Here is a 24770-nt window from a genome sequence, read left to right as displayed (position 1 = left end):
GAAATCATTCTGAGGATTTCTAGGGAAGACAAATACTTACATTTTGACATAAAACAAATTGGATTTTATCGAAGACACACTCTACCTTTTAGCTATCAACTTTTTTCTTCCTTGAATTTATATCTTACCCTTTTTTGCACATAAACTTCATCTGTTAACAACCTTTGGAAAACCAACAGATATTCTTACATAAATCTAGTGCATGTTGTTCCAGGTTTAATTATATGCAAAGGAATGATACAAACTTGGAACATCAGTCCATAAACTATGAACAGATGGGTAGAAGTATTTGATATATCTTGATAAAACTCTTAAATTCGTGGCAAAGCTTGTTGATCATGGTTTCCTTTTTTTTTTTTTTAAACAATTTCATGACCAACACAGATCAAACATCCATCCAGTCTACGTTGTTCTTTTTTTCTTAACATACAAATGCCCATTTACAAATAATACACCAAAATGAATAAAAGTTTGGATACCAAAATGAAGATTTGTTCCAACTGATATCGTGCCTTCTGTATACAAAGGTCCTTGTTTCAAGTCCATTCCCCAGTGGTACAATACAGGACACAATTGCAGAACTGAAGTGCTTCTAACAACCATTTTTCTTTCCTTCCTGAACGCCCAACTGTTGTGTCCACATAGTCACTGACTGAATTAACACAATATATCCTTTTTTTTTTTTTTTTTTTTACTGTAATCTTGGCCAATACTGAGACATATCAGGTTCACTTCCAGGAACTTGAACTGGAACTGACACACCAGGGGAAATGAGTCCTAGAAGTGGATGAGAGAAATAGCCATGTAGAAATTCCCTTCGAGAGATAAGCATGGAGTATGAATTATTGGTTAAAAAAAATCTCTAATGCTCTCTAACGTTCTAACTGTATTTAAAAAAAAAAAAAAATAGAGGTAGCACCTTCAGAAACCAGATAACATGTTTCCACATATCTATTCAATCCCAAGTCCTCCCACACAAAAGAGGAGGGGGAAAAAAAACAAACCTCCGTTTGTTTTTTTGTATGTTTTGGAACTTTTACCAATATAACTATCTCTGGAAAGCCCATGTGGTACTTCCTCATTTGCAATGAAAGGCAGGGAAGAGCTGGGAAGGTGAGAAGTCTTCGGACAACACTCACCACGCTGCTCGCTCGCTCGCTCGCTCTCTCAGGCCCTCACCACTGAGCTCTGGCTAATAACCTCTCTTCAGAGAACTTACATTCTCAGGCCTTGCCTTCATACACACCGTCTGTGACCAAATTCAGGAAAAACAACTTTGCTTTCTATCTACATGGGATCAGGTTACTAAATTGCTTGACTGAATTTCCCCCATTGGATCAGTTTTCCCCAGAGAAAACTAGCAAGCAGCAAAGAGTTAAAACACACCATGACACAAGGCCAGGAGGTTCTGTGGAGGTTCACTTTGAGTGAAGGGAGATCACCTGGCAAAAGGCCACCTCCGCGTAGCCTGCAGGGGGCGGCGGCTCACCTGTGGAAGTGGTGCCCGAGGTGCCCATCGGCTGACTGTTCATGTGTGTCTGCATATGTGGGGGGGTGTAGGTGTCATAACTCCGCCCGTTCACCGAAGGACTGGTGGGCAGCATGCAGGAGTACGAGGAGGTCTGGCTGGGGACTGGGGGCTGAGAGGAGAAAGGCAAACCAGTGGTTACGAGAAGCACATCCCACGGCCACATCCCCAGGCTCTCCCCTCCCCAGGAACTGTGCCAACAAGCTGGATCATTAAAGATGCCCTCGTGTAGACTACTGGAATTCCACAGGATAGCCTGGCAATCGGGCCTCCAACCAGTCCTTCCACTGGCCACCGCTAGAGTAAATGTTGCCCCAAAGTACAGCTGTCTAACTAGATGGTGGACGCTATCCATAAAATTAATAGGGTTTTCGTCCATTTTCATCTTGGACCTCTGTTGGCTATCTGCAGAGAAGCTATAGCATGAGGACTTCCATTAAAACACACGCCCTCTCCTGCAAATCCAATCTATTTGCGAATCTAGTGACGACCACATCCTGTATCTCAAGCATTGGGCAAAGGCCTGTGGGAGGAGTTCTCTAGAAAGTCTACACCAGAGACCCTGGGAGCCTTTCATGGTTGGACTCATGGGATTAAAGACTCTTTGAAGAGGCAGATCAGTAATGATCTCAGATTAAAATGGTCAGAAGTGTCAGTAAATACCAAACCCGATCCTGAGAATTAGCTGTGACTTCCTTATAGACCTAAAAACCCAGATGGGATTCTATCCATAAAATTGGGTTGCTCCCCTCTGAGTGTTTGGACTCAATTGAGGAGGTAAACCTTTCTCCTAAGTGAATAAGAAATACACAGAGCTGACACAAAATCCCTCATGAGCTCACGTGGAGCTATGCCAGGGCAGCAGGATTGGGATGAATTAATAGAGACATAACGCCAAGAAGAAGGGAGATGATAGCACTATTCTGTTCTGCAAACTGCAGAAATGTTTAACATTTCAAGATTCACCCTCTCAGAAAGGGTGACCCAGTAGAGAGGGTTCAGCGGAAGACACCCACCTCTTGTAAGATGATTGAAGATTATGGTCAACAAGATGAACTGATGGACAGACAGACCAAAACCCACTCCCCTCCAGTTCCAAAATTCAAAGAGTAAATTTTCTCTGAACGGTAGAACTATTAATAACTTTTTAATTTTCGTTATGCTTCATGAATGTATGTATGTTTTGTTTTACGGAAGTTGTGTAACTTTTTAAAGTTAGTGTTCGCAATACATTGACCCCACACCAGTCAGTAGGCGGAAACAACCTTCATAGCCCCCGTGGAATTGCTTCTAAATGTTTTCTCATATACAAATTTTGTGATCTTGGCAGAAACCTGGATTTCGCTATAATTTACAAAACTAAACAAGACACTCAGCAGCCCTATGGAAGTCAGAGCGTGACTGGAACATCAGGTTCAAAGAGGCAAGCATGCCTTGAGGGCCCTGCCAGAATTTCAGCTTGCATTTTTTTCTAATTCCCAAAATCGTTTCCTCTAGGCAACCTGACTTCTGGAAAATTCCAAAGCAGTTGTAGTAATACCAACCAATGGGCTGTTAATCCCTTAAGATACATTAATTGCACTATGGCTGCTAATATCCAGATGCAATAAAAATCAACATGTGAATAAATTCCTCTGAAGCTGTTTATGTAGCTGCTCCTGTTTGGGCCTGAAGACTGTGAAACATTTATTTTGTTATTATTTGGAGTTGAAATTCATGAAAAGACATTCAGGGGTGAGGGATCCATCTGTGTAACCCCAGCACTGTTTCCAGCAGGGGCTCAGCCTGGCCAATCTCACACCACCCGGCATCTTCCAAGGACGGCCCGAACAGGAGTCCGGGCAAAGTCACCACAGAAAGCCCACCAGAAGACCAATTTTTTTTTCCCCATCAAGAATCCATCCAGGTCAAAAGTTGTAGTACGCCCCACCTGCCCTATGTAACGTAACTTCCATCAGAAAGGGCTAGTAGCCTATACAGGGCCTCGCACATGGAGGAGCAGATAACCATTCGCAGCAGAACTGAGAGGAGAGGCAGGCTGGAACATCAGTGTATCCAGGCAGCCAGGGTGCCACAAACTCATGACGTAATTCATGGCTAAGGAGTGCTCAATTTTTAGCAAATATCTCTATTCCATCTTTTATTGTAAGATACAGAAGAAAACTCACTGTTCTCTTAGTATATCCCACTATGCAAATATAAATCTTGTTTCTGACCCTTTTTCCCTTCCTCACTGGTTCATCACATATACTCTAAATAATACCCAAAATGGGTCCACGGGGTATGTATTCATTAATATGAACAGAGTAACATAAACCCAAATGTAGGTATACTCTCAGCCCTTCTTATCTAATAACGTGCCAGAATTATTTCCACTTTCTGGTACCCAAAACATGCCCCATCCCCACCCAACATTATCAAGCTAACATTCTCTCTGAGCAAAAGGCAGATTAACTTGGTTTTCATGGTTTTTTTAGAGTGGCCATCCATCAATCCATCAGTTCAACTGAAAGACTGGATTGACTGTTTAAACTTGACTGGTAGGGTGCCTAGGTGGCTCAGTCGTTAAGCATCTGCCTTCGGCTCAGGTTATGATCCCAGGGTCCTAGGATCAAGTCCCAAATCAGGCTCCCTGTCCAGTAGGAAGCCTGCTTCTCCCTCTCCCACTCCCCCTGCTTGTGTTCCCTCTCTCGCTGTATCTCTCTCTGCCAAATACATAAACAAAATCTTTAAAGAAAATAATATTATTGTTAAAAAAAGAAAAAAAAAAACCACTTGACTGTTAAAGACAATGACCGCACCTGGGAAGGCTCCCAAGGGTGCACACGTAGCCAGTGAGGTCTGCAGGCCCTGACCCCCTTCTCACTTCTTCTCCCAGGCACCCAGGACGCAGGCAGTCAGCGGCCTCACTTACTTGCATAGGCAGGTTATTCGCCATGGTGAAGCTGGGCATAGGCGGCAGGGCGCTGTAGGTGTTGGTGAGGGCGGTGTCTGTCCGGCCCAACATGGAGCCCGAGGTGAAGGAGGAAACTGCAGGAGGAGGACACCACAGACAGTCATGCTGAGAGGCAGGGCCAGGGCAAACAGGTGAAGTGCATTTTGACTGGTATGGATATTCAAATTACCAGGTGTGGTGGGTTGTGGGATCGGTTGGTAGACACTGGTGCTGAAGCTACTGCTGATGGGGATGTGACTGGGGGTGTTGCTGGCCTGTCTCCTCTGGTTCCTCAGTTTTTCTTCCCTTCTCCATTTGGCCCTCCGATTAGAAAACCATACCTGGAAATCAGATGGAACAGGTCAGACCTGTGCCTACCCCCAGCCCATCCTTCCCCACTCTTGCCCCCACTGCTTCCCAGCCCCACGCCCCGTCCCCCGGGGGCAGCAAATCATTTAGCAGACTGAATCTTTCACAGTTTCTAGAAAGGAATGGCGCTCCTTACAACTAAGCACTTTTGTGTCCAGAAAGGGCAAATGGGAGGCATCACAAAGCATGAAACCACTCGGCCCTGGGTACCTGTATTCTTGCTTCAGGTAGATCGATTTTGGCTGCTAGTCTTTCTCGGGCAAACACATCCGGATAATGGGTTCTCTCAAACTCTGGAAGAGAAAGTTGAGTTTTCCACATTGTGCCAGAACTTCACAAACCAACCAAGTGTGTGTCAACCAAGCTCAGGCTGGTTCCTACCTCCCCATTTCTGTCACCTCCAATCACTTCCCTTAAAAATGCCAGTACCATGGTTATGGACTGTACTTGGAAGAGCTATCCCACTGGATAAATTTTCTTTAAATTTAAGTTAAATTTTCTTCAGAATGACATTCATTCGAGTACCCTTCTGTGGCCTGACTTAGCCAAATCATCATTTTTTTCTTTATGAGAAGTCAGACTCTTGGTCTTGAATTACTGGTACATGAAAAGAAGAGAGAAAACACACACACACACACACACACACACACACTGAAAAGATGCCCAGGGGAAAAAAAAAGAAAGAAAGAAAAAAGAAACCTTTTCAGTCCTCTATGCAAAGGGCCCCGGCTAAATTTAGCTCTTTGTCCTGAAGATGTGGCATTTAGTTTGATTTACTGCTTCTCTACTTTGAAAAACTCCATCACCTTTCTCCAGGGCCTCAATTTGCTCTTGGGTAAAGGATGTTCTATTTCTCTGCAGCTTCCGCTTCAGCTGAAGTCGCATCTGGGCCTCGTCTGAATCTTCTCCATTGGAACTGATGGAGTTGGTATTCTCTCCCCCTCCTTCCTGTTGCTGGCAGCCATCTGGAACAAAAAGAATAGGACAGTGAGAGAAATCTGGAATAACTTGGAGCCCGGGTGTAGCCATAAACTCCAAGAGCAGTCCCTCCTGACAGGCTCACCAAGACATTCCCTAGGTCACTTAAGTGTCAGCCTTCTCCTAATAAAAGACATCAATGACATACATTATCTTTCTTTCTCTCTCTTTTTTTTTAAATCAAGTCTGTATCTTTTTATCTGTTTTTGTCAAAAAGACACTGTACAATATAGACACTGCGAAGTAGCATGTCTTTGAATAACAAAACAAGCGCTGAAGTTTCCAGTTAAAATGGTCCCTTATAACTAACCTTGAGTCCCAAATGCCTCACTCAGTTCCCTTTCCCTGCAGAATTTATTTACCTATAGCTCTGTTGGGAAAATAGAAGAGTGATGTTCAAGATTTCAGCTGATCTATAATCAGTAATTCCTATCTAATCAATTAGATGTTGATAGGTTTGTAGAAAATGCTATTAAGAAACCAAACCAAGCTTGTAATCTTTAAAAAAAAATATTTATCTAGTTTTTATTTGAATTCTGCACAGTCAATTTCATTTTAAAGGTTGTGAATTTAGAAATGCTCGCATTGTTCTGCAGTTTTATTCAACTATTGTATGAGTGCGCTTTGCCTTGACACCTATTACGAGCACAGCTGTAATTATATCATCACCAAGAACAGGCTATAATTGCTGAAAATGGAATTTTATATTTAGATAAAAGGACTGTCCATTCTTTGTAATGTGTTGCACCAGAGAAAAGTAAGATTTCTTTTAAATTTTTAACGTGTAATTTTAAAAAAGAAATAGTAGAGAGTTCACTAACTAGCTAAATACGCTATGCTGCAGCTGAATCCTTGGCATATCATTTAAGTGGTACATTTTTAATTAGGGCATTTCCACCACTTTTAATGTAATTTCTATCATTAAACAGGGGAAAGTTTTATTGTTTTCCCTTGCTGCTTGGAGGGCAAGTTGTACACTTGGGCGAGCTGTCTCTCGTCTTGCCTCTTGCTCCTGAAGCCACCGCCTGTCTGAAGGGAAGACTCAGCCCCCACTGGGCCTCCAGGGCCACTGCAGACTGGGTCCCAGGTCTTCGGTCCAGAGGCTCCCAAGGGATACCAACAGGGGCTGTGCCCCCCCATCCTAGAACTTTGGCGGGGGTTGCGGGCAGGGGGCCTCTAGGGACGCCTTGGTGGGAATCGACTTGGCCAGGAATATCATTTATAACCAGGAGACAATAGGCAGTGCCTTCAAAGAGTTCAGGGAATTGTGACAGGATCTAGTGGGATCTTTTCAGGAACTTTGAAATGTTTTAAAACCCCAACTTTCTCCCCCATTTAAACAGGCGGATTCATCGGCACTGGCCACCATATGGGCCCTTGGAGATCTATTGAGATGACCACCAACACTTGAATAGCGAGGGGCTGCTTTTCAGCGCCGCACAATGCCCCGCGAGTAAGGGAAACTATTAAACTCCTGGGGCAGGAGCGTTGGCAAACTTTCGTGGGCAGAATTTTGAGGCCACAATGAGCGCGGACAACAAAAGGATTCTCTTGAGGCGTGCAGCGGGCCACATTGTGTTACAAGAAGCCCAGTCAACAGACTTTTCAGTGAAGTGTGTTAACCCCTCTGCTCTGCTATCATTAATCACTGTCCGAAGCGGGCGCCTCAATGCTATTTAGGGCGCTTGGCTGGGGGGATGGAGGGTGGATGGGGGGCCAGAGCAGGGGGTTGGGGGAGGCAAGGAAAGTGGATGGGGACCAGGCGGGCTTGTGTGGGAGGGGCGGGTGGGGAAGGCAGGGAGGGTGGAGACCAGGTCTGGTGTGGAAGAGGGAAACAGGGAGGGAGGAGGGGGCCGAGGGGGTGGGCTGAGAGGAGGAGGGAGGGGGTGGAAAGAGATGGAGAAAGAAAGAACGCTTCAAAGAGACAGAAACCAGAAAGGTATAAGCACAGAAAAAAGTGCTGAGGGGAAAAAGAGGCAAGAAGGTGTAAGGAGACAGGAAGAGAAAGGAGAAAAGGAAGACGAGGGATAGACAATTACTAAATAGACCGGCTTTACTTGGGTCGTCTTGCGCTACTTCAGAGAGGTGGAGGGTCGGGGAAGGCTACTTAGCTGAGGGAGACGCTGGACTCACATGTACTCATTTACTGCCCCAAGTTTCCAGGTGACTTTCCAAAGTGAAAAGAAAGAAGAGACCCCACCCCCTCATTTTCAGATTCAACGAATGGGGAAGACTTCAGAAATAGCCCTTTTTCGCCAGTTAACTAGAAACTAGACCTGTGGATTATTCTTTTTGGAAAACACAAAAATCTCCCACCATGCGACGTTTAGGGACTGGGGTGCTGAAGAGAACACAATCCTATCTCCCCGGGGTGGTCATTCGTGCCTGCCAGGTCACTCATGCCCACTCCAGCCCTTTCTCTTGGCATTTTTGGTTTCACCAATTAAACAAAGCTGCCCAGGTTTCCCTCAGGAGACCCCCGCAGGTAGCATTCTCTACTCTGGTTTGCTTCTCTGACATTTTCCTAATTTTAAAACTTTGGAGATTTGCATGCTCTCCTTCCCACCCCCACCCCCCAATCTCTCGCTGTCTCGCTGTCTCGCTGTCTCGCACACAGGAACGGAGGCGTGGCTCTCATCTGAGAACGGACATTTAAGGGGTAGGGGAAGTCAATGGAGATAGAGAGCCCTTTGGGGCGGGGGGGAGGCGGAACTAGAGGCCGGTCAGGAGAAACCGGTGACGGCAGGATCCCTCCACGACCCCACAGAGCGGGCGTGCCCTGCTGAAAGTTTGTTCCTACTTTCAAAGTAGCAGGAGAGGTCACTCTTAGACTGGGCACCCCCTCTCTTTTTTTTTTTTTTTTCCTTTAGTGGATTTACCTTCCACTCTTAAAGCTTTTAACAAAATAAAACTAAAGGTTGGATCTCGAATTCTCCTTATGATAAACCTAAGTAGCAGACAATTAAGATATCTTCTTTAAAAGGCGCCCCCTCGGAGCGCGCAAAGAAGGGGCCTTCAATGGGCGCCGTCCACCTTCCAGCCTAATCCGTGAGAAGGCGAGTGAAAGCGCCTCCCATTATCCCGGCCCCAGGACCATCTGACGCTGGGGATAGGATTTGTTTCCTGGAAGAAGGAGAGGAGAAAAAAAAAAAAAAGAAGAAGAAGAAGGAGGAGGAGGAGGAGGAGGAGGAGGAGGAGGAGGAGGAGGAGGAGGAGGAAAAAAAAAGACGCTGGGAAATAAAATCATTCCTTAGTTTCTTAGTGTCTTAATCAGTGAGGCGGAAAACAAGCAAGAAAAGATAGCAACCCGGTTGCGGCACCTTTTCAGCTCTGGAGCGCGGATCAAAACATTGTAGCATCTGTTGAAAGGAGACTGACTAAATCCTATAGAGGGCCTGGGTATTAGGGGGGTGGGGGTGGGGGGAGGAGATAAGAAAAAGTGTCTCCGTGATCCCTAAAACCACCAAATCGCTGGAGAATTGGGGCTGGATAGAGTTGTCTCTTGTTGTTGTCAGCCCACGTCGTCGCGATTTTATTCACCGCCGCATGGCGTTGATCAGATGGAAACCATATTTGTCTCCCTCTGAGACCTAACCTCGCCTTATGCTTTCGGAGTAATGGACTCTTTAAAACCCCAAAACGGCTTCCCGGGCCGGGAGAGGGGGCGAAGGAGCGGGGGGGGCCTTCTTAGCCCAGGAAGGTCTGAGGATTCCCGGGGCGCGTCGGCCGAAGCCGGCCACCCGCACCCCGCGCCCCCGCGCCCCCACGCCCCCACGCCCCGGAACCCCGCAGCGGGGGCAGCGGCCGGCGCCCGGCGTGGCTGCCTCCGAGTGGGTTTCTTGCGGGGGCGGAGAGGGAATTGGCAGTCGGTGAGTCAGAATCCTCCAGCAATTCGGCGCCTAAAAGTTAAAAGCTCCTGAATTAGCGCCACCTCCCGCCGCAACCATCGCCACAGGGTCCTTGCGTGAGGCTCTCGCTTCCCGCCCTCAAGCCTCCCGGGACGAAAAGCTGCCCTAATCGGGCGCCACCTCTGGTGGAAAACAGAGGGGCTGGCAAAAGTGCTGCCCTGGGCTTCTGTCCGGACTCGGCAAGCAGGAGGGTGGACGTCCCGTAGGCCCCAAGCTGACCAGAGCCCTGGCACCGGGGGTGGGGGGAATGGGGTGGCGGGGGGGGGGGTGGAGGCTCTGGGCTCAGCCTTCCCAGACCCGGCCACTGCGCCCCGCGCTCTCCCCAGGAGTTCTCGGACCGACCCTGGCCGCCCGACTCGGCGGGGGAGGGGCCCCAAGGACCTCAGGTCACTGGGGGTTGGGGGGCGGGCGCTGGGGAGTGCCAAGTTCGGGTGTCTCTCGGGTGTGTCCCGTGTGCGCCCGTGGGAATCCAACCGTTTCCGAGGTCAGGTGAGGGTGTGGTGGTCTACGTTCAGCCCCGTCACTCCCTGTCATCAGAGGCGGCCCTGGGCCTGGGCCCGCGGCCGGAGCTGAGGCGGCGCCTCCTCGGGTGTGCCCGCCGCACCCCGGGAGGCCGCGGGGTCGGGGCGGGATCGGACGAGCTGGCCAGCGGGGTCGCCCACGGGAGTCCCGGCCCAGCGCATCAGGAGGCCTCCGCCGGCCCAGCGGCCGCGCTGGGAAACACAGAGCGAGCGCTTTGCTCCCTATCTTCCCAGTGTCCGTCCTATATTGTTTTCTGCTCTTAAAACTGACATGTCTAATTGGCAATTGGTGCCGAATCGTGTCCAGAGGTCTCTTGTGGAACATTTCTACAGCTGTCTCCTTCAACTAGACGCTTATTCATGTCGCCTTAATGAGAAACAAAACGTTCTCTAATGAGCAATTACAGAGCGACAGGATTGTTCCCATAACAAATTCTTGCGAGTGACAGAAGCATCCTTTGTACCAGATATTTCGCATACTGTTACCGATTTTCCCTTCTCTAGCCCGGCTCCGTGGAGGCGCGGGGCACCCGGAGCCGGTCCGGGAGTGCACTGACGCGCGGGCAGCCCCGGCAGCGTCCCCGCGCCGCCGCCCCCAGCCCGGAGCCCCCAGGCTTCGTCGTGCTCCGGGGAGTGAGACGCCACGTCCCATTATCCCGCATATTATCTCCTTGTCACAAGAACAACAAATACCGATTAATCTTCGGAGTAAACTGTTTCCTATTCTTGACCAAGCTACCTCGGGGTGTGTAGGGGAGGGGAAAGCCAACCGGCCCCACCCCACCCCCATCTGCTCCTCTTCCTCCATTCCTTCTCAAAGATCCTGCGACAGTCCAGATTCCTTCTCTCCTCCCAGCCTCCACCCCACCCCACTCCCTCCAGCCAGCGGCCTGGGACACCCCGCAGGCCGGCTCACAAGTATCCTCACCCCACCCTTCCGGGCAGTCGCCACCCACAGAGGGTGAGAACTGGGGGGCCAGAGAAGTGGAGGGAATCCGACCAGAGATGACGGGGTTGTGTGAGTTGGGAGCCCAACACTTCCAATGCCCTATCCTGTACTCCGCCCTGCGACTCGCTGCTCGCCCTTTCATAGGCACCCTACTCATAGTCACATAATTTGTCAATTATGGCAAAAAGCAAAACGATACAATTATGTTTACCTCGCAGTCTGTCAGTGTGTTAACTTGTCACACTTCTACAGCAAGGGGGCTCTCCGTGCATTTTAATGGCAAATTTGAATAGGGCACTACACAGCTAACTCTTACACACGCACATATTCCTGCCCACAACATACACGCGCACACGGACCAGCCTCATTCTTACTACTCCTGACACCCACGACCCTCAAATTTGAAAGGCTAATGAAGTAGTTCAACAAACACTACCCTTTTACAAGGCAAGTCGGTGTGTCCCAAGCCTTTAAGGAGTCTCTCCACTACATTGTTTGAGCACAGAAGTGAGAAGAGGGGAAAAGTTGGGAGAGAAGATAGGCAAGGGGCTGCCTATATGGAGAGTTTTGAGGGTGGGTGCTCAGGTTTTTACCTTGCGTAGGTTGCCCTGGCACTGAAGTCCCCGGATACCAACCCGGGCGGGTGCCCCAGCTTCCGGTCTGCCCGTTCAACATCCTTAGTTTGTCATACATGCCGTCTGCGCCCATCTGTTGCTTTTCGCTAGCCAGGTTGCGAAGAACTCTGTTTATTGATGACACCTGCAAATCAAACCAAAATCAAACCAAATGGTAACGTCTCCCAAAGACAGTTGTCCTATCTTCAGTCCCCATCTCAGCACACCCATTCTCTTAAAGAACGACACTTAACATGTTTTTTAAAAAATACAACCAAACAAACTCCAAGCCATCCTGGGACAGTGGGTGGATTTGCAGAGACATTTTAGACAGAATGACAGCCATCACTTGGGGCGTGGAAACTGAATTGGGCAGAGAATGCGGGATGGAGAGGGCATTTCCTTCACTACTGCTGGATGTCTATGCTGACCTAATCTTTGTTAAAAGACTTCCTCCAAAAAGGCTATGACTTGGCTTAGAGCTCCCTTTCACTCCTATTAGGGCAGAAGTGGATGTCTGACACCTGAAGGAAGGTTCAGGCAGTCTGAGTTGGAGGAGGTTAGAATTTGGTTTTCATTTTCATTTTCCTTTTTGATTCAAGTGCCTTTCCCTGGGTGCCTCCACCCTCTACTTTGCAGCATGCAAATAAGGTGAAAAGCTCCCCGCACTTGACTCCCATTTTCCAGAAGATCAAAAAAAGGTCAGTGTCCTCCTCTCAACACCCCCAGATACAGAGGTGACAAAGGTGGGGCAGGGAGGGGACAGAGGCAGAATGACACTGGCAAGGAGGAGGAGGGTAAGCAGGTGAAGAGAGGGGATGGTAGAGAGGAAAGAGCATGGGGCTTAGGGCAGGGAGGGGGAATGATCTCGGTGAACTTACACTTGGTATGTTATCGTTGGTACAGACCCCCTCGGACAGTAATCTGTCTCGGATTTCCCAAGCAAAGATGGACGGGCACTCCCGCTTATACTGGGCTATTTTGCTTACAACTTCTGGAGTCGCTACTCTCGGTTTACTACCACCGATTGCCCTGGGTCTGATGGAGCCAGTCTCGTAATACCTGCCCAGAATTTTACTCACACATCCGTTGGACACCTGCATAGGGGAAGTGGACAGAAAACCACATTATTAATAATTTCAAGACAAAAATAAAATTGTTTAAGTATGCATTAAACAATGACAAGCTTACGTTTTGATTGTCCAGCACTTGGACTTTTGCATCTGCATGGGTCTATAACACAAAAATATACCTTCAATGGTATGAGAACTTACTGTAGAGAGCTTTTTTTCTTAAAATTACATTTGTAGCCCTAAAAACTACAAATATGATGATACTTTCAAACAGTCTGAACTAAAAAAAAAAAACTAATTTAAAATTTTTTTTTAAAAAAACTGTTTTCTTAAACATTGTCTCAAGATGCATCAAAACGAAGTCAGATTAATTTTTTTGTGCTGACCTTGCTTAAAGTGGTGTTATGTTTTAATGAGCAAAGGAAGGAAATAAACTAAAATTGTACGTATTTTCCTTTTTAAAAATATGCCCAGTTGAGTAAACGTGAGTTAGGTAGGGAGGTAAATAGCATTTGCCTTTTAAAATCAACATATGTTCTTCATGAATATGAAGAATGCAAACAAATATCTCAAAATCTGAGGTGAGCATGGGATGAGGGAGAAGGGAATGAAATTGTGCTGGTTTATACAACTCAGCTCATTATAATTCATAAACTATTACCACAATTAATGTTTTCACCAAATGAAACAAGAAGGGTGCTTGGGGTTTTCTTTTGTTTTTTTAACTCACACACACATTTTTTTTTTTCCTTAAGCAGATGAGTTCTCTTATGTGACTGACCCAGGTTGAAAGAGATAGGGAAGGATGTTGGAAGGAAAGGGGAAAGTGGGGATGGCAGGGGAGTGGGGTAGGGACTGGGGTGGGGTGGGTGAGGGGGGTCCGTAATTAGCAGCGTTTACAGCAAGAAATGAAGAGAGGGCCTTGAGAGTGGAGGGCCGCGGGGGCGGCTAGTGGGGCGGCGCCGGGAGGATCACCTGCAGAATTCGGGAAATGTCGCACGGCCGGGCCCCGCTGTGAGCTAGCTCTACGATCTTCTGCCGGGTGGAGTCCGGCAGTGGCCGCCCGTTGACAAAGACACCACCGAGCTGATTCACTCCGCTGTGACCTAAGGAAAAGGGAAAGGAGAGGAGAGCAGAGCAGAGCAGAGCAAGGAGGAGAGGAGAGGAAGAGGAGTAAAGAGAAAGAGGAGGAGGAAGAGGAAGGAGAAGAAGAGGAAGAGGAAGAGAAGACAACCACAATGCATCCTCAGCTCCCTGCCAGCCCATGCCAACCTCAGCAATCGGTTTCCTGCTATCGATCAAAAACGCCACGGGACCACGTAACCACGCGGGGCATCAGGCAGTCCAGCCCAACACAGCCATGCTCCTGCCCACCGGACTGCAGAAGCACCGTACAGACACATGCCAGTGAGCAAGAACTCGCGCACCTCACCCCCGCTGTCACTCCTGCCGGGCCCCAGCCCACTTGCCCTCTCCATAAACAGCCCAGCCAGCCTCTGAGCCCACAAGGTGCAAACAATCTTTCAAAAAATATCCTCCCAAAGATCGCCTCTGAATGTCACGACAAAACGTGGGTTCTGCAGAACCCACACTCAGTCTCCAAGGTCTCTGCCTTGTTGGAACTGTGATAGCAAATCCTACAGCTCTTCACGTTCTCTTGGACTCCAGAGTCCAGAAACGTTGGCTGTCACACTCCAAACTTTGGCGAAGCCACAATCACCAGCGTTGAAAAAAAATTACACATATATGTATTACATTACATTACGTGTATATGTGAAGAGATGGGAAGGGCGTAGAGAAGAACCAGAACAGCAAATGTGCGGCTGGTGAACCCCAACCTGCGGATCCAGTACGGAGCCCCAGATCGGCTCCAAACATAGAGTGGTCTGGCTTGCAGCACTGGGGCCGAGAGCCTGGAGCCCATCCGTACCGGCCACAGCTCGCTTTACTTCCGCTGCTCAACACGGCCTTCCACACAGCCAAGCCCAGATATTAGCAAAAAGCGAAAAGAACAAGAAAGGAGCACACCACAGTGTCTTCTACCCCCTCCTTTATCTTGTTATTCTCCCAACCTCACCCCCATTGTCTAATCTTAGAGAATAGAGAAAGGGAGTTAGCACTTCTCGCTAGCCCCCTCCCCAGTAACCACAGGCACACAAATAAAGCCGATTGCCAATTTCCACTTCCTTAAAAATCTCCAACCTGCAGCCCCGACTCTAGAGAGCAGCCCTTCCAGGAGAAGACGTGGCTCCCCGCTCCGCTTCCTGCTCTCTCTCCTCTCCTCTCTTCTCCTTGGAGCCTCTGATAAATTGACTCCAGGAGCCTGAGCTTCTTAGCAATAAATAAGCTCCAAATATAGAAGAGGGGGGAAAATATGATGAGCCTCTCTGACATTTGTCTTTAAAATAAAACTAGCTGCACGTCAAGTTTGAGCTTAATTTCTGGAAATAGGCGGAAGTCGCTCTGGATCATGCATGGAAGGCTAATTGAAAAGATCAGTCGGGGCGCTTGTGGCAGCCTTGTCACTTTGTGACACTGCTCCGCTCCGGGAAATTGCATCGTCACGACAAACGGGACCGTGATAAAACGACCCTTTCCGTCCCTATTTGTAGATCACTCAGACGAGATTGAACTGCACTCGTCTCCCCTTCGAGGGGAGCCACGTTTTCAGGGTAGCCGAAGGCTTGGGGCGGAGGGGGGCCCTCACCGTCGGGGGCGGGGGCAGAGCCTCAACTCGATGAGAAGTGACAGGCGTTTGGGGGATCTGGGCTCCGGCCGGGCCCAGTGCGAGCGGGGACAACTCGGGGACACCACTTCTCCAACAGAGCGAGGCCTAGTCCCGGCTTCCGGTTTCTGCTAAGTCCCCTTTATTGCCTGCCTTTGCCTCACAAGACCAAGCCACTGCTCCAGCTGCGGCGCCTTCCCTTTGGGCAAACCGAGCCTTCCCGGAAAGAGAAAGGCTGTCCCAGAGAGAGACCGAGAAAGACTTTCCAAACTTCACGCAGCCTGGGCAATTCCTGATCCATGAAAGCCAAGGTGTGTGAGGCCGCCTAATCCTTGACTTCCCTCCTTCTCCTCCCGTTGCAAAAATAACGTGCCCGCCACCTCCGTAGCAGCCGTCCGCAGGTGCTCGCCCAGGACACGCCAGGGCCAGGTTGCCAGCATCGAAAAGGCAGCGAGGAAGCGCCGCTCTAAGTTCCCCTGCAGAGGTTAAGCCTCAATCATTGTGTCCCTTCCCTAGGGACGGCTGGCGCTCTCGCCCAGTGGCGATGATTATGCGCCTAGAATTCGACCGCGAAGCATCTAATAGGAAAACATATGGTGTCAATTTGGATGCTCTGCGTCTCGCGCACACCCGGGAGCGAGCGGCACAAAGCCTTGCAGGCCGGCCCGCGACCTCGCGCCCCTTGGGGCCTGCCAGCCAGGCCGCAGCGGCAAACGCTCAGCGCTGCGCGCCCCCGGCCGGAACCTGCCGGAGAGCCTATGGCCGGGGAGCCTGAGCTGCCGGGGGAGAACCTAGCAGCCAGGAGAGGTGGGCAGAAGCTACTCCTCTCCAGGGAGGCTCCCTCCCGGGCCTGGCAAGTTCTGCACAGCTAACCCGCCTTAAAGCTCGCCACCTTTGAGTCCCCTCGCGCGCTTAGAGCCCACCAGCCGCGGAAGCACCTGGGGCGGCTAGCGTTTCCAGGACCGATGGATCCGGCATTGGAGACCCTCCGAATTCTGCAGTTCGGCAAGGGAAGGTGGCTAGAAGACAGCCCTTTCGGCACTCCTACCACAGCTGAACCCTCACACCGCCTCCAGACTCTGCACCTCACAACCAAGGCCTAGTTTCACTGGGTCTCCAGGCTCCCAGGCCCCGGCTCCAGAGTAGCCCTGCCACATACCAGCACTCACGGACTGAGCAGGAAGGTGGGCTGGGGCCCGAGGGGCCTGGGCACAGAGAGGATGGCAGGCACAGGAGCCGGGGATTCAAAGGCACTGCGGGCCTGGACCGATAAGAGCAACCCGCATAGCTACCATGGCAGGGTTTCTCCAGCCCCAAGGCTCAACACCCGCTCTCTTTCCAGACCCAGTAAACCTACTCTGGCCAGTAACAACCCCAGGGTTCCAGTTTACCACCGCCCCCCCACCATCGCAGGCCAGGGTGTCCCACACCTTTTGCCTTCTAGGCCCAAAGCTGGGGTGGGGAGGGGAGGAGCTGTCCTGAGAATGACTGGGGGAGGGGGGCTCCCCCCTCCATGGAGGAGACATTCAGTCTTGGCTAAACCCAAAGGGGCCTCCTTCTCGCGCAACTAGGAGAAGCCTCCGCCCCGCCCTGTTCAGCCCAGCCTCTCTCTCTGGGGTCAGAGCCCGGGCAGGGGCGGGGAGGGGGTGTGAGTTACAGGATTTGGGGGGGATGGGGTTTCTCTACCTTAGCTTCGCAAACTCTAGCGGGCTATTCTGAAGGGCCCAGCCCTTGTTCCTCCAGGAGCGAGAACAGCAGAGCAAACGTCCTCCCCTCTCGGGTTGCGGAGAGCGAAGGGGGGCACAGCTGCCTCAGGTCCCTGAGCCTCTTCCCTTGTGCCAGACGGCCTGGCCAGCGTGGACACCGAGAACCTCTGCACCTTCCCCTGACCCGCTGGTCCCAGTGTCCCCAGCCCAAAGTCTGAGAAAGACCAGAGGCACTTACTGTTCTGCATGCTGGCGCTCACTGGGGGCCGCGGGATCCCACGGGGTTCGAATATGGGGCTCTGTTAGCAAGAATATAGGTATTAATCCTGGGCCCACACCAGGTAAGCCTAACTCCCAACAGAGGATGACCTGGAGGCTGAACAGGAGAATGCCCCTTCTTGAGGAAATGATGCACTCAAACACTTGGGGCCATTGTGGGGGGGCAACCCCCTCTGCCCTACAGTGCATGTAAAATCTACCCTTTGGGCTACAAATAAAATACTCCAATATTCCCAACCTGTTTTCCCTAAACCTCTTAGAAGTTCACTCTTGAATCAGGAGAAATGACCCAATTTTGATTTTTTTTTTTTCTTCTTCCATGTGAACTACAATGAAGAAGTATTCTGACTCAGGTTTTGGAGCCCAAAGCAGCCACCACAGAACTTGCCTGAAATCTGGGATGTCTGTCCACTCTTACAATAAAAGGTCTCACACATCTGCGCACCCCTAGTTAAAGTCTTCCCCCTAAGACAAAACAAAAGGAGAGAAAGGTATGTCAAACTTGGCTCAAAAGCATAGGCCCATGGGTTCTCAGACACACTCTCAGAAAAACAAAACAAAACAAAACAAAACATGCATCTAGGGATTAAACTACCATAAACCCCTAAATCCCAGAGTTGCAACCACATTTCCAGCTGCCTCTCTTGCAGAAGTGCCCACCTTTTAAAAGTGGCTACTCTGGTCTGACTTGGAAGAACTGGAGCATCTGACAAGTCAGGGAACATTTTGCAAAAATATCAAGAACAAGTTAAAGGGAAAGGGGAGAGCAAGAGACACAGTGGTGTTAGGAACAGAGGCCAAAGACTAATACCTGAAGTTTAGAGGTGAGGGGAGGAGGATCTCTAAACTTCAGGGTGCCTGAGGGTGCAGGCTGGGGCAGATCAGAAGGACTGCAGAGCCCATACTCCTTCCTTAAGGAATTTCACCACCCGAGTTCCCCCAAGGCCCCCAGCACCCAACTCTCTGGTTATCCCTTCATCTTCCTCTGTCTCCCTCAAAGCTTTCCAGCCAGGCCCCCAAGCACCCACCTCCCAGCCTTTCCGGGACTTTGAAAGTATCGAGCCCAACTCCCCGCCCCCCCCAACCTCACTTATTGTGATTAACTTCTCTTTTGGTGTTTAGATCTTCCCCCCTTTTACTGTACTGTGACACACGCTGTCTACCTCGCCTCACTGCTTTAAAAAGTACGAACAGGAGGGGGTGAGCGTGGTCGACAAAGCCTACAGACAGCAAACAATGGCTTCTATTCTCCAGCTCTCCCCAAACCCAAAGAGCAAAACCGAGTCTCCCTAACCAGCAACACAGCTTCCAACCAAATGTACCAACAACTCACCAACTCACAAAGGGAACAGAGGGACACTTCTAGCTTTGTAAGTCCTGACCCAGCTCGGGTCCCCCAAGGTTCGCCCTCCACCACCCCCTCCCTGCCTTGCCCTAAAAAGAAGGTGGGGGGAGAATAGAAAAGTAATTTCTTGTTATAAATATCTGGAGGTAATTGTGTTACTGGTGTGAGTTGTTAGGGGCTGTAAAAAGATACAACGGCACCGTGGGGAGCTCAATTGGGAAGAGAGAGTTACAATAAAGAACCTATTCAAAAGGTTTGCAAAAAGAGAGAGAGGGAGAGAGAGAAAGAGAGAGGTAAAATAATTAAATAGTCACAGCATTATTTCTCCATTTAAAAAAACTAAAATATTCATTCTTTTCTCTCTGTTTTGCTTATTGTGATTATTAATCTTGCCTGCCTACAAGCAAAGAATTCCAAGAAGCACATTTTTCCTCTTCAAGGCCATTCATGGTCTAATTTATTAACTAGCTGGGAGGCAGCTTAAATCCATAAAAATAAACTTAAGAGGAGGAATTTTCCCAGCTTTCAAACATGGCCTGGTAAATACTGGAGACAGCAGAGGGCTACCTAGTTACCTCTAGCTGGGTTGGCTCCCAGGGCCTTTATCCTGTCTCTCAGTCCCCACAACCACAGTCAGATCCAGGAGGGGCAGAAACCCCAACTTCTTGAAGAATGTGCCTCCCCCAGCTCAAAGTGAGATTCTGAAACTGCAAAGTAGCCGCAGCCAGGGTGAGGGGAAGTGGAATTCTCCTAGAAGGGGTAAAACTTCCTGAACTCCACTCTGTGACCCACACTGTGCTCAACCACAACTGAATGCCCCCATCCTGGCCCAGACTTTTTTCAAGCCATTAAAAAAACCAAATTCACTAGCTGATTCCAAAGAGGCCCAGTCGATTAATTTTTGAAGCAACTGGGAAGGTGGAAACATTTCATGTTCCAGTTCTGCTCCATTCCCACCTCCATCTCAGCTAAAAAGCTATTTAATTAGTTAAGTAATCGTTAACACTTAGAGCAAAAGCAACCCGGGAAGCTGGCCACACGGACACCCGGAAGCAGTCGTGGGCAGGGAGGCTAGAACTCCCCAGTTGCAACCAGAGCCCCCCCCCCCCCAGCTCAGCCCAAGGATTTCTACAGCCCTAGTCCAGTCAGAGACTCACTGGGGGAAAGAAAGAATCTCCAGACACCTCGGACTCCAATGCGGCCTTGGTCCTCTATGCTACCCCCATCCCGGATTCAAGCCTCCACTTTCAAATGCAGTGGTTTAAATCACTGAATTCTCAAAATCCATCCCAAACTCTTTCGCTGGGGTGAAGGGGAGAGCTCACTTTCGGCCCTACCGGCCCCCAGCCAAAGAGTAATTAGCAATTAAGATGACAAAGTTTCACTCTCTAGGGCCAAATAAGATAACAACTTATCAAATTGCCTTCAGACGTTTGCAAAGGTCGCCGGCTATAAAAAATATAATGTCAGCGGCAACAACTACTATTTCTCCTTGATAAACTCACCAGGCTTTCAAGCTCTTTGCTTTTTATTTCATTTTCTGCTCCTGTCCCTTCCTCAAACCTTCCCAAGTTCGAGTTAAACATCCAAAATGGCTTAAGAAGCTTTAGAGAGTATGAGGGGGGGGAAAAGAAACTACGTTCACATTGTTTTTAAACTTTCTAGAAATCACTCATGACTGGAGGGCCGGGTTTAAGCACTCGAAAAAGAAAGCATTTCCACTTGAAATTCAACTCCATTTCCCCCCAATTACACTTGCTAAAATTCAGGGCTATTATGATCCAGGGAGACTGAGAAAATCTGCACAAGGAAAGAGGCAACAACTTTATGAACTTTGAAAAGACACTTTTCCTCCTGGGGTCTTAGAATCGAAAAGCTCTCAAATTACTCAGACTAATTAGCTGGGAGAGGATGTGATCAGACGAAGGGAAAAGCCAATGCTTTCATATTGATTTTTTTTTTTTTTTGAGGCCTCACCAAAAAATCAGGAGATCTGGATTATTTTTTTTAAAAAAAGGCAATCCACCTTTCCACCTCGAAACTTGTTGAAATGGCAACACCGGGTGCAGCTTTGTCAGAGGAAGACAAGGAAAAATACCCACCGAGAGCTGGGAGCTGGAGGATAGGGAAGACCCCAGCTTTCGCAGGGCGAGGGCGACGGTTGGGGGAAGCCTGGGGAGCAGAGAGTTTTCAAGTTCCGAGCTCTACGCTCAACTTGGGGGCAAGAGCCTGGGGGCTTGATGGAAGCTGACAATCCTCCCGCTCGGCTCTGAGCTCCCTCGGAGCGCGCGTTCGCCCGCCTTGGCCTGGTGGCTTCCTTCCCGGCTCACGCTCACTCGCTCTTTCTCTCTGCCTCCAGCGTGTAGGGCTGCCTTGCCGACCGACTCTGGTCCGGCTGTCGGCGGGCGCGGTACCCCTCGGAGCTCGAGTGCCCGCCGACTCTTCGGTGCCCGAGCCGAGCGCCGCACAAAGCCGGAGGGCGGGCGGGCGGCGGCGCGGCGAGCTGGCTCCTTGGCGCTCCCTCGGCACGCTCGCTCTGTGCGCGCTCGCTGGGCCCTCGGCCGGACAAAGCGGCCGGCGGAGCCGGGTCTCCGAAGCCGTTCCCGGGCCTGGGGCACCGCAGAGCCTCTTCGTCCTCTGCCGCCGGCCGGGGGCATTTGGCGACGTTGGGGTCGGGAGCCGCGGCTGCTGCTGCGCCCGGAGCCTCGGTTCTTCCAGCGAGCCTAGCTCGTGCCGGCGCTGGGACTGAGCCGGCCGCCTGCCCCAAGCCCTGCGCCGCTCCCGCTGGCCGGCTGTCGCCCTCCGACGCGGGCTTTCGCTGGAAGTAGAAAGTTTGGGCTCCTGCGTGGAAACTTCTCCGGCCCAACTCTCCCGGCGTAGCAGTGGGGGAGGGGACCGGCCAGAGGGAGGAAGGAAGGAAGGAGGGAGGAAAAGGGGAGACCTGCCTGAATATTGCAATAAAAATGAAGCAAGAAGAAAGAAGCGGACTCACCTTTATGAGGCATCCTCTCTCGTCAAAGCTCCTGTCAAGAGTTTTGGTTGGTTGGGTTTTGCTTGCTGCTGTTGTTGCTTAAAGACCACAATGGTTTGCAATGACGGTGTTTTAAAGGAGTTGCTGGTGAGAGTTTTCTCCACGGACGCTGCTGGTTTGGTGTGTGAGAGCAATTCTCAGATCCCTGGGAAGGAGACAGAGATTGACAATAAAATGGGCTGTCAGCGGCTGGAGAGTGAGAGATAAAGAGTGTGGGTGAGGGAAGTGGCTGCAGCCAGCACACCTATGCTGATTGGTGATGGCTCAAGTGTGTTAATGTGTGTGTGCCGGCGCCCGGCCTCGCCTCCACCGCTCCTCACTGGCCCATTAGCGAAGCCTGACCTCTGTCATCATCCTCCAGCAAAACACTTCCTCCTGCGCCTGAACCAGAGCGGGAAATGAGGCCGAGCCACGGTTCGCTTTTCAAACCCACTAATCACTCCGCAACATGCAAATGCACCGCTCGCTCCCACACAAAATATTGCTTTATGCAAAGCAGCGCCGGGGCCTCGCGCCAGCCGATTGGATGCTCCCTCTCCCCGCCTGGTGCAATTGGTCCGTTTGTTTGAATATGAATACACTTGTTTTCGGCTCGATGGTGGGTCCCGGCTTCTCTCCCCGGCGCTGGGCCCCCGAGCCTGGGCTCTGGAGCTGGCGCTCGCCGACATCTCTACGCTCCGAGCACTCCGGGAGTCAGCGCGGCCCGCACTGTGGCCACGAACTTGAGGGGTCGAGTGAAGGCCGCTGGGCGGCGGGTCGCGCCCCCCGCAACTCCCCCCTCAGCTGGGCGCGGGACTCTCAGCTCGTGGAGGGAGCAAGTTTCTGCAGCTTCTCGCAGCCCTTTCTTGCCAACTCCAGCGCAGCGTGGCCTGCCGCCCCGCCCCCGCCCTCCCCTCCCGCCCTATCTCGTCCCCGCCTGGGCGCTGGGACGCGGAGCACCGCAGCGGCCGCGCCTCAGCCCACCTGGCCGCAGGGAGGAAGAAGAGAAAAGGGGCGTGAACGACACTGGGTCCCGGCAGCAACACTCCGGCGGAGGCCGAGACGAAGCCTAGGCCGAGACGAGGCCGCCTGGCTGGGAACTCGGCGAGGCCCGGCGGCCTCCCCAGTCCAGGCCTCTGGGCCTGCCCATTCCCCCACTCTTGCTCCCTCGGCCCTTTCTTCGGTCCTTTCTCCTTTCGGAAGCCGCGGTGCGCAGCGGAGCGGAGGCACAGCCGGGGCTGGAGAGGCCCGAGCAAACACGCCACTTACTTTGTGTACAGAGGGTTCTTATGAAAAGCCCTGAAGAGTCCTTACCAAACACTCACCAACTTCTCCCACGTGCCATTTGTTGACTAAGTGCGGCTGCTTTTCCAGGAGCCTGAGAGGAGGGGACTCGAGGGGGAGATGAGAGGAGAGGAGGGGTAGTGGAGGCCTGGGGTGGAGGAAGATGACCAATGCTGGGGAAGAGTCGTGTGTGTCCTCGCCAGCGATGTCCGTGTGTCAGCGTGTGTCGATGTGTTCCACTGGTTATCTGTGTGCAATACGTGGGGCTCCACACAGCAATTCCTTCTCCAGGGTCTACTCAGTCCTGGAAGGCAGCTCCCCTTCGGCTGTTGCCAGAAAACGGGGAGGAAAGTAAGCAAATGGCTTTTCTCTTCTGACCACACACCAGAAGTCCATTTGTTGAATGCCGGACGATTAGGACACACCTCAGTACACTCCAAAGGCGCCCCTTGGCGCAAGCAGTTAAGGTGACAGGGGAGGGAGCGGCTGTCTAGTCCTGCGAAGTCTGGAGTTATCTCGGAGCTTGCGGTCCAGTTGCAGGGGAGGTGGAAGGTTTGGGATGGGGGACACACCCCAGGACCCAGCAAGGGAGACTGGGGATGGCATAGCTGATGCAGGGAGGCTGAAATGAAGCCGCGCCTGGTACACATGACTCCTCTTGACTTACGAAAAGCTCCAAAAGTCAGGCTCATCAACCAAGTCTGTGCGCCCTGAACTCGCCGCTGACAGCCCATGGGGCTGCCGTCCTTGGGAGCTGGGACCAGGAGGACGTTGCAGGTTGCCATGGGCCGCTGGCCTAGTGTGGGCCTCACGCTGTCGTCCCCAACCCGGACCCACTAATGCCACGATCAAGGAGCCAGGGCTGAACTCCGGAGAAATGGGGCCTCCTCTGACCGGACCAGGCTTGGGCTTACACAACCTGCTGACCATCTCCACCTGGGGATGGTCCTTCCCGTGGCCCAGGAGCACTCAGAACCTGGGGGGGTTCTTCCTGGGGGGAGCCCAGGCCAGAAGCAAAGGAGGTGGTGCCAGGCACTGGGGTCAGCGGCCTCCTGTGCGAGAATTCGTAGGACCGCGACTTTCAGAGGCTTCCAGGAAGTGGGGCAGCGGGCTCAGGTCCCAGACCAGCAGGAATCTGCATTTTTCTCTTCCTTTTTACTCCTCAAACAAGTGTTAAAGAAGCTTGAACTCAAGTCCATCGGGCATAAGCAAGGGGGGGTGGTGGGGAAGAGGCCCAGAGAATGTCCGAACTGGAGGCGAATATCATTTTTACAACCTTTCAATTAGCGACCGAGTGGATTAGCACCTTCTTAAGCTTTGCCTCGGAAAGAAGCAGCCATAATCTTGTTGCTATTTCCCCCCAGGGCACTGGCTCTTTGAATTAGCTCCTTCTCCCACCCCTCAACCCCCACCTCACCTCGGAGAAAAGTTTTAACAACAAAAAATCATAACAGGCAAGGAGCCGGGAGTGAATGCCACTGACGTCATTGGGTGGGGGTGGGGGCTAGGGAAAGACTCTTGGAAACCCCTCTGCACAAACAAGAAA

At 51.0% G+C, this 24770-nt stretch overlaps 1 protein-coding gene across 1 annotated transcript; it reads right to left on the bottom strand.

Annotated features, from left to right (window-relative positions):
* Positions 1 to 691: 691 nt before the first annotated feature.
* Positions 692 to 15269, bottom strand: PAX6 (paired box 6; the record flags this gene model as incomplete). The annotated part of the gene is given in 12 exon segments (XM_080817637.1): positions 692 to 777; positions 1490 to 1640; positions 4443 to 4558; positions 4654 to 4804; positions 5043 to 5125; positions 5639 to 5797; positions 11782 to 11947; positions 12684 to 12899; positions 12994 to 13035; positions 13851 to 13981; positions 15078 to 15134; positions 15137 to 15269. Coding segments are annotated over 12 exon segments (1491 nt in total).
* Between the last annotated feature and the right edge of the window lie 9501 nt (positions 15270 to 24770).

The sequence above is a fragment of the Martes martes genome (assembly GCF_963455335.1).
Source record: "Martes martes genome assembly, chromosome: 10".
NCBI lineage: Eukaryota > Metazoa > Chordata > Mammalia > Carnivora > Mustelidae > Martes > Martes martes.
The sequence above is the reverse complement of the archived record's forward strand: the minus strand, read 5'-3'. Positions and strand labels throughout refer to the sequence as shown.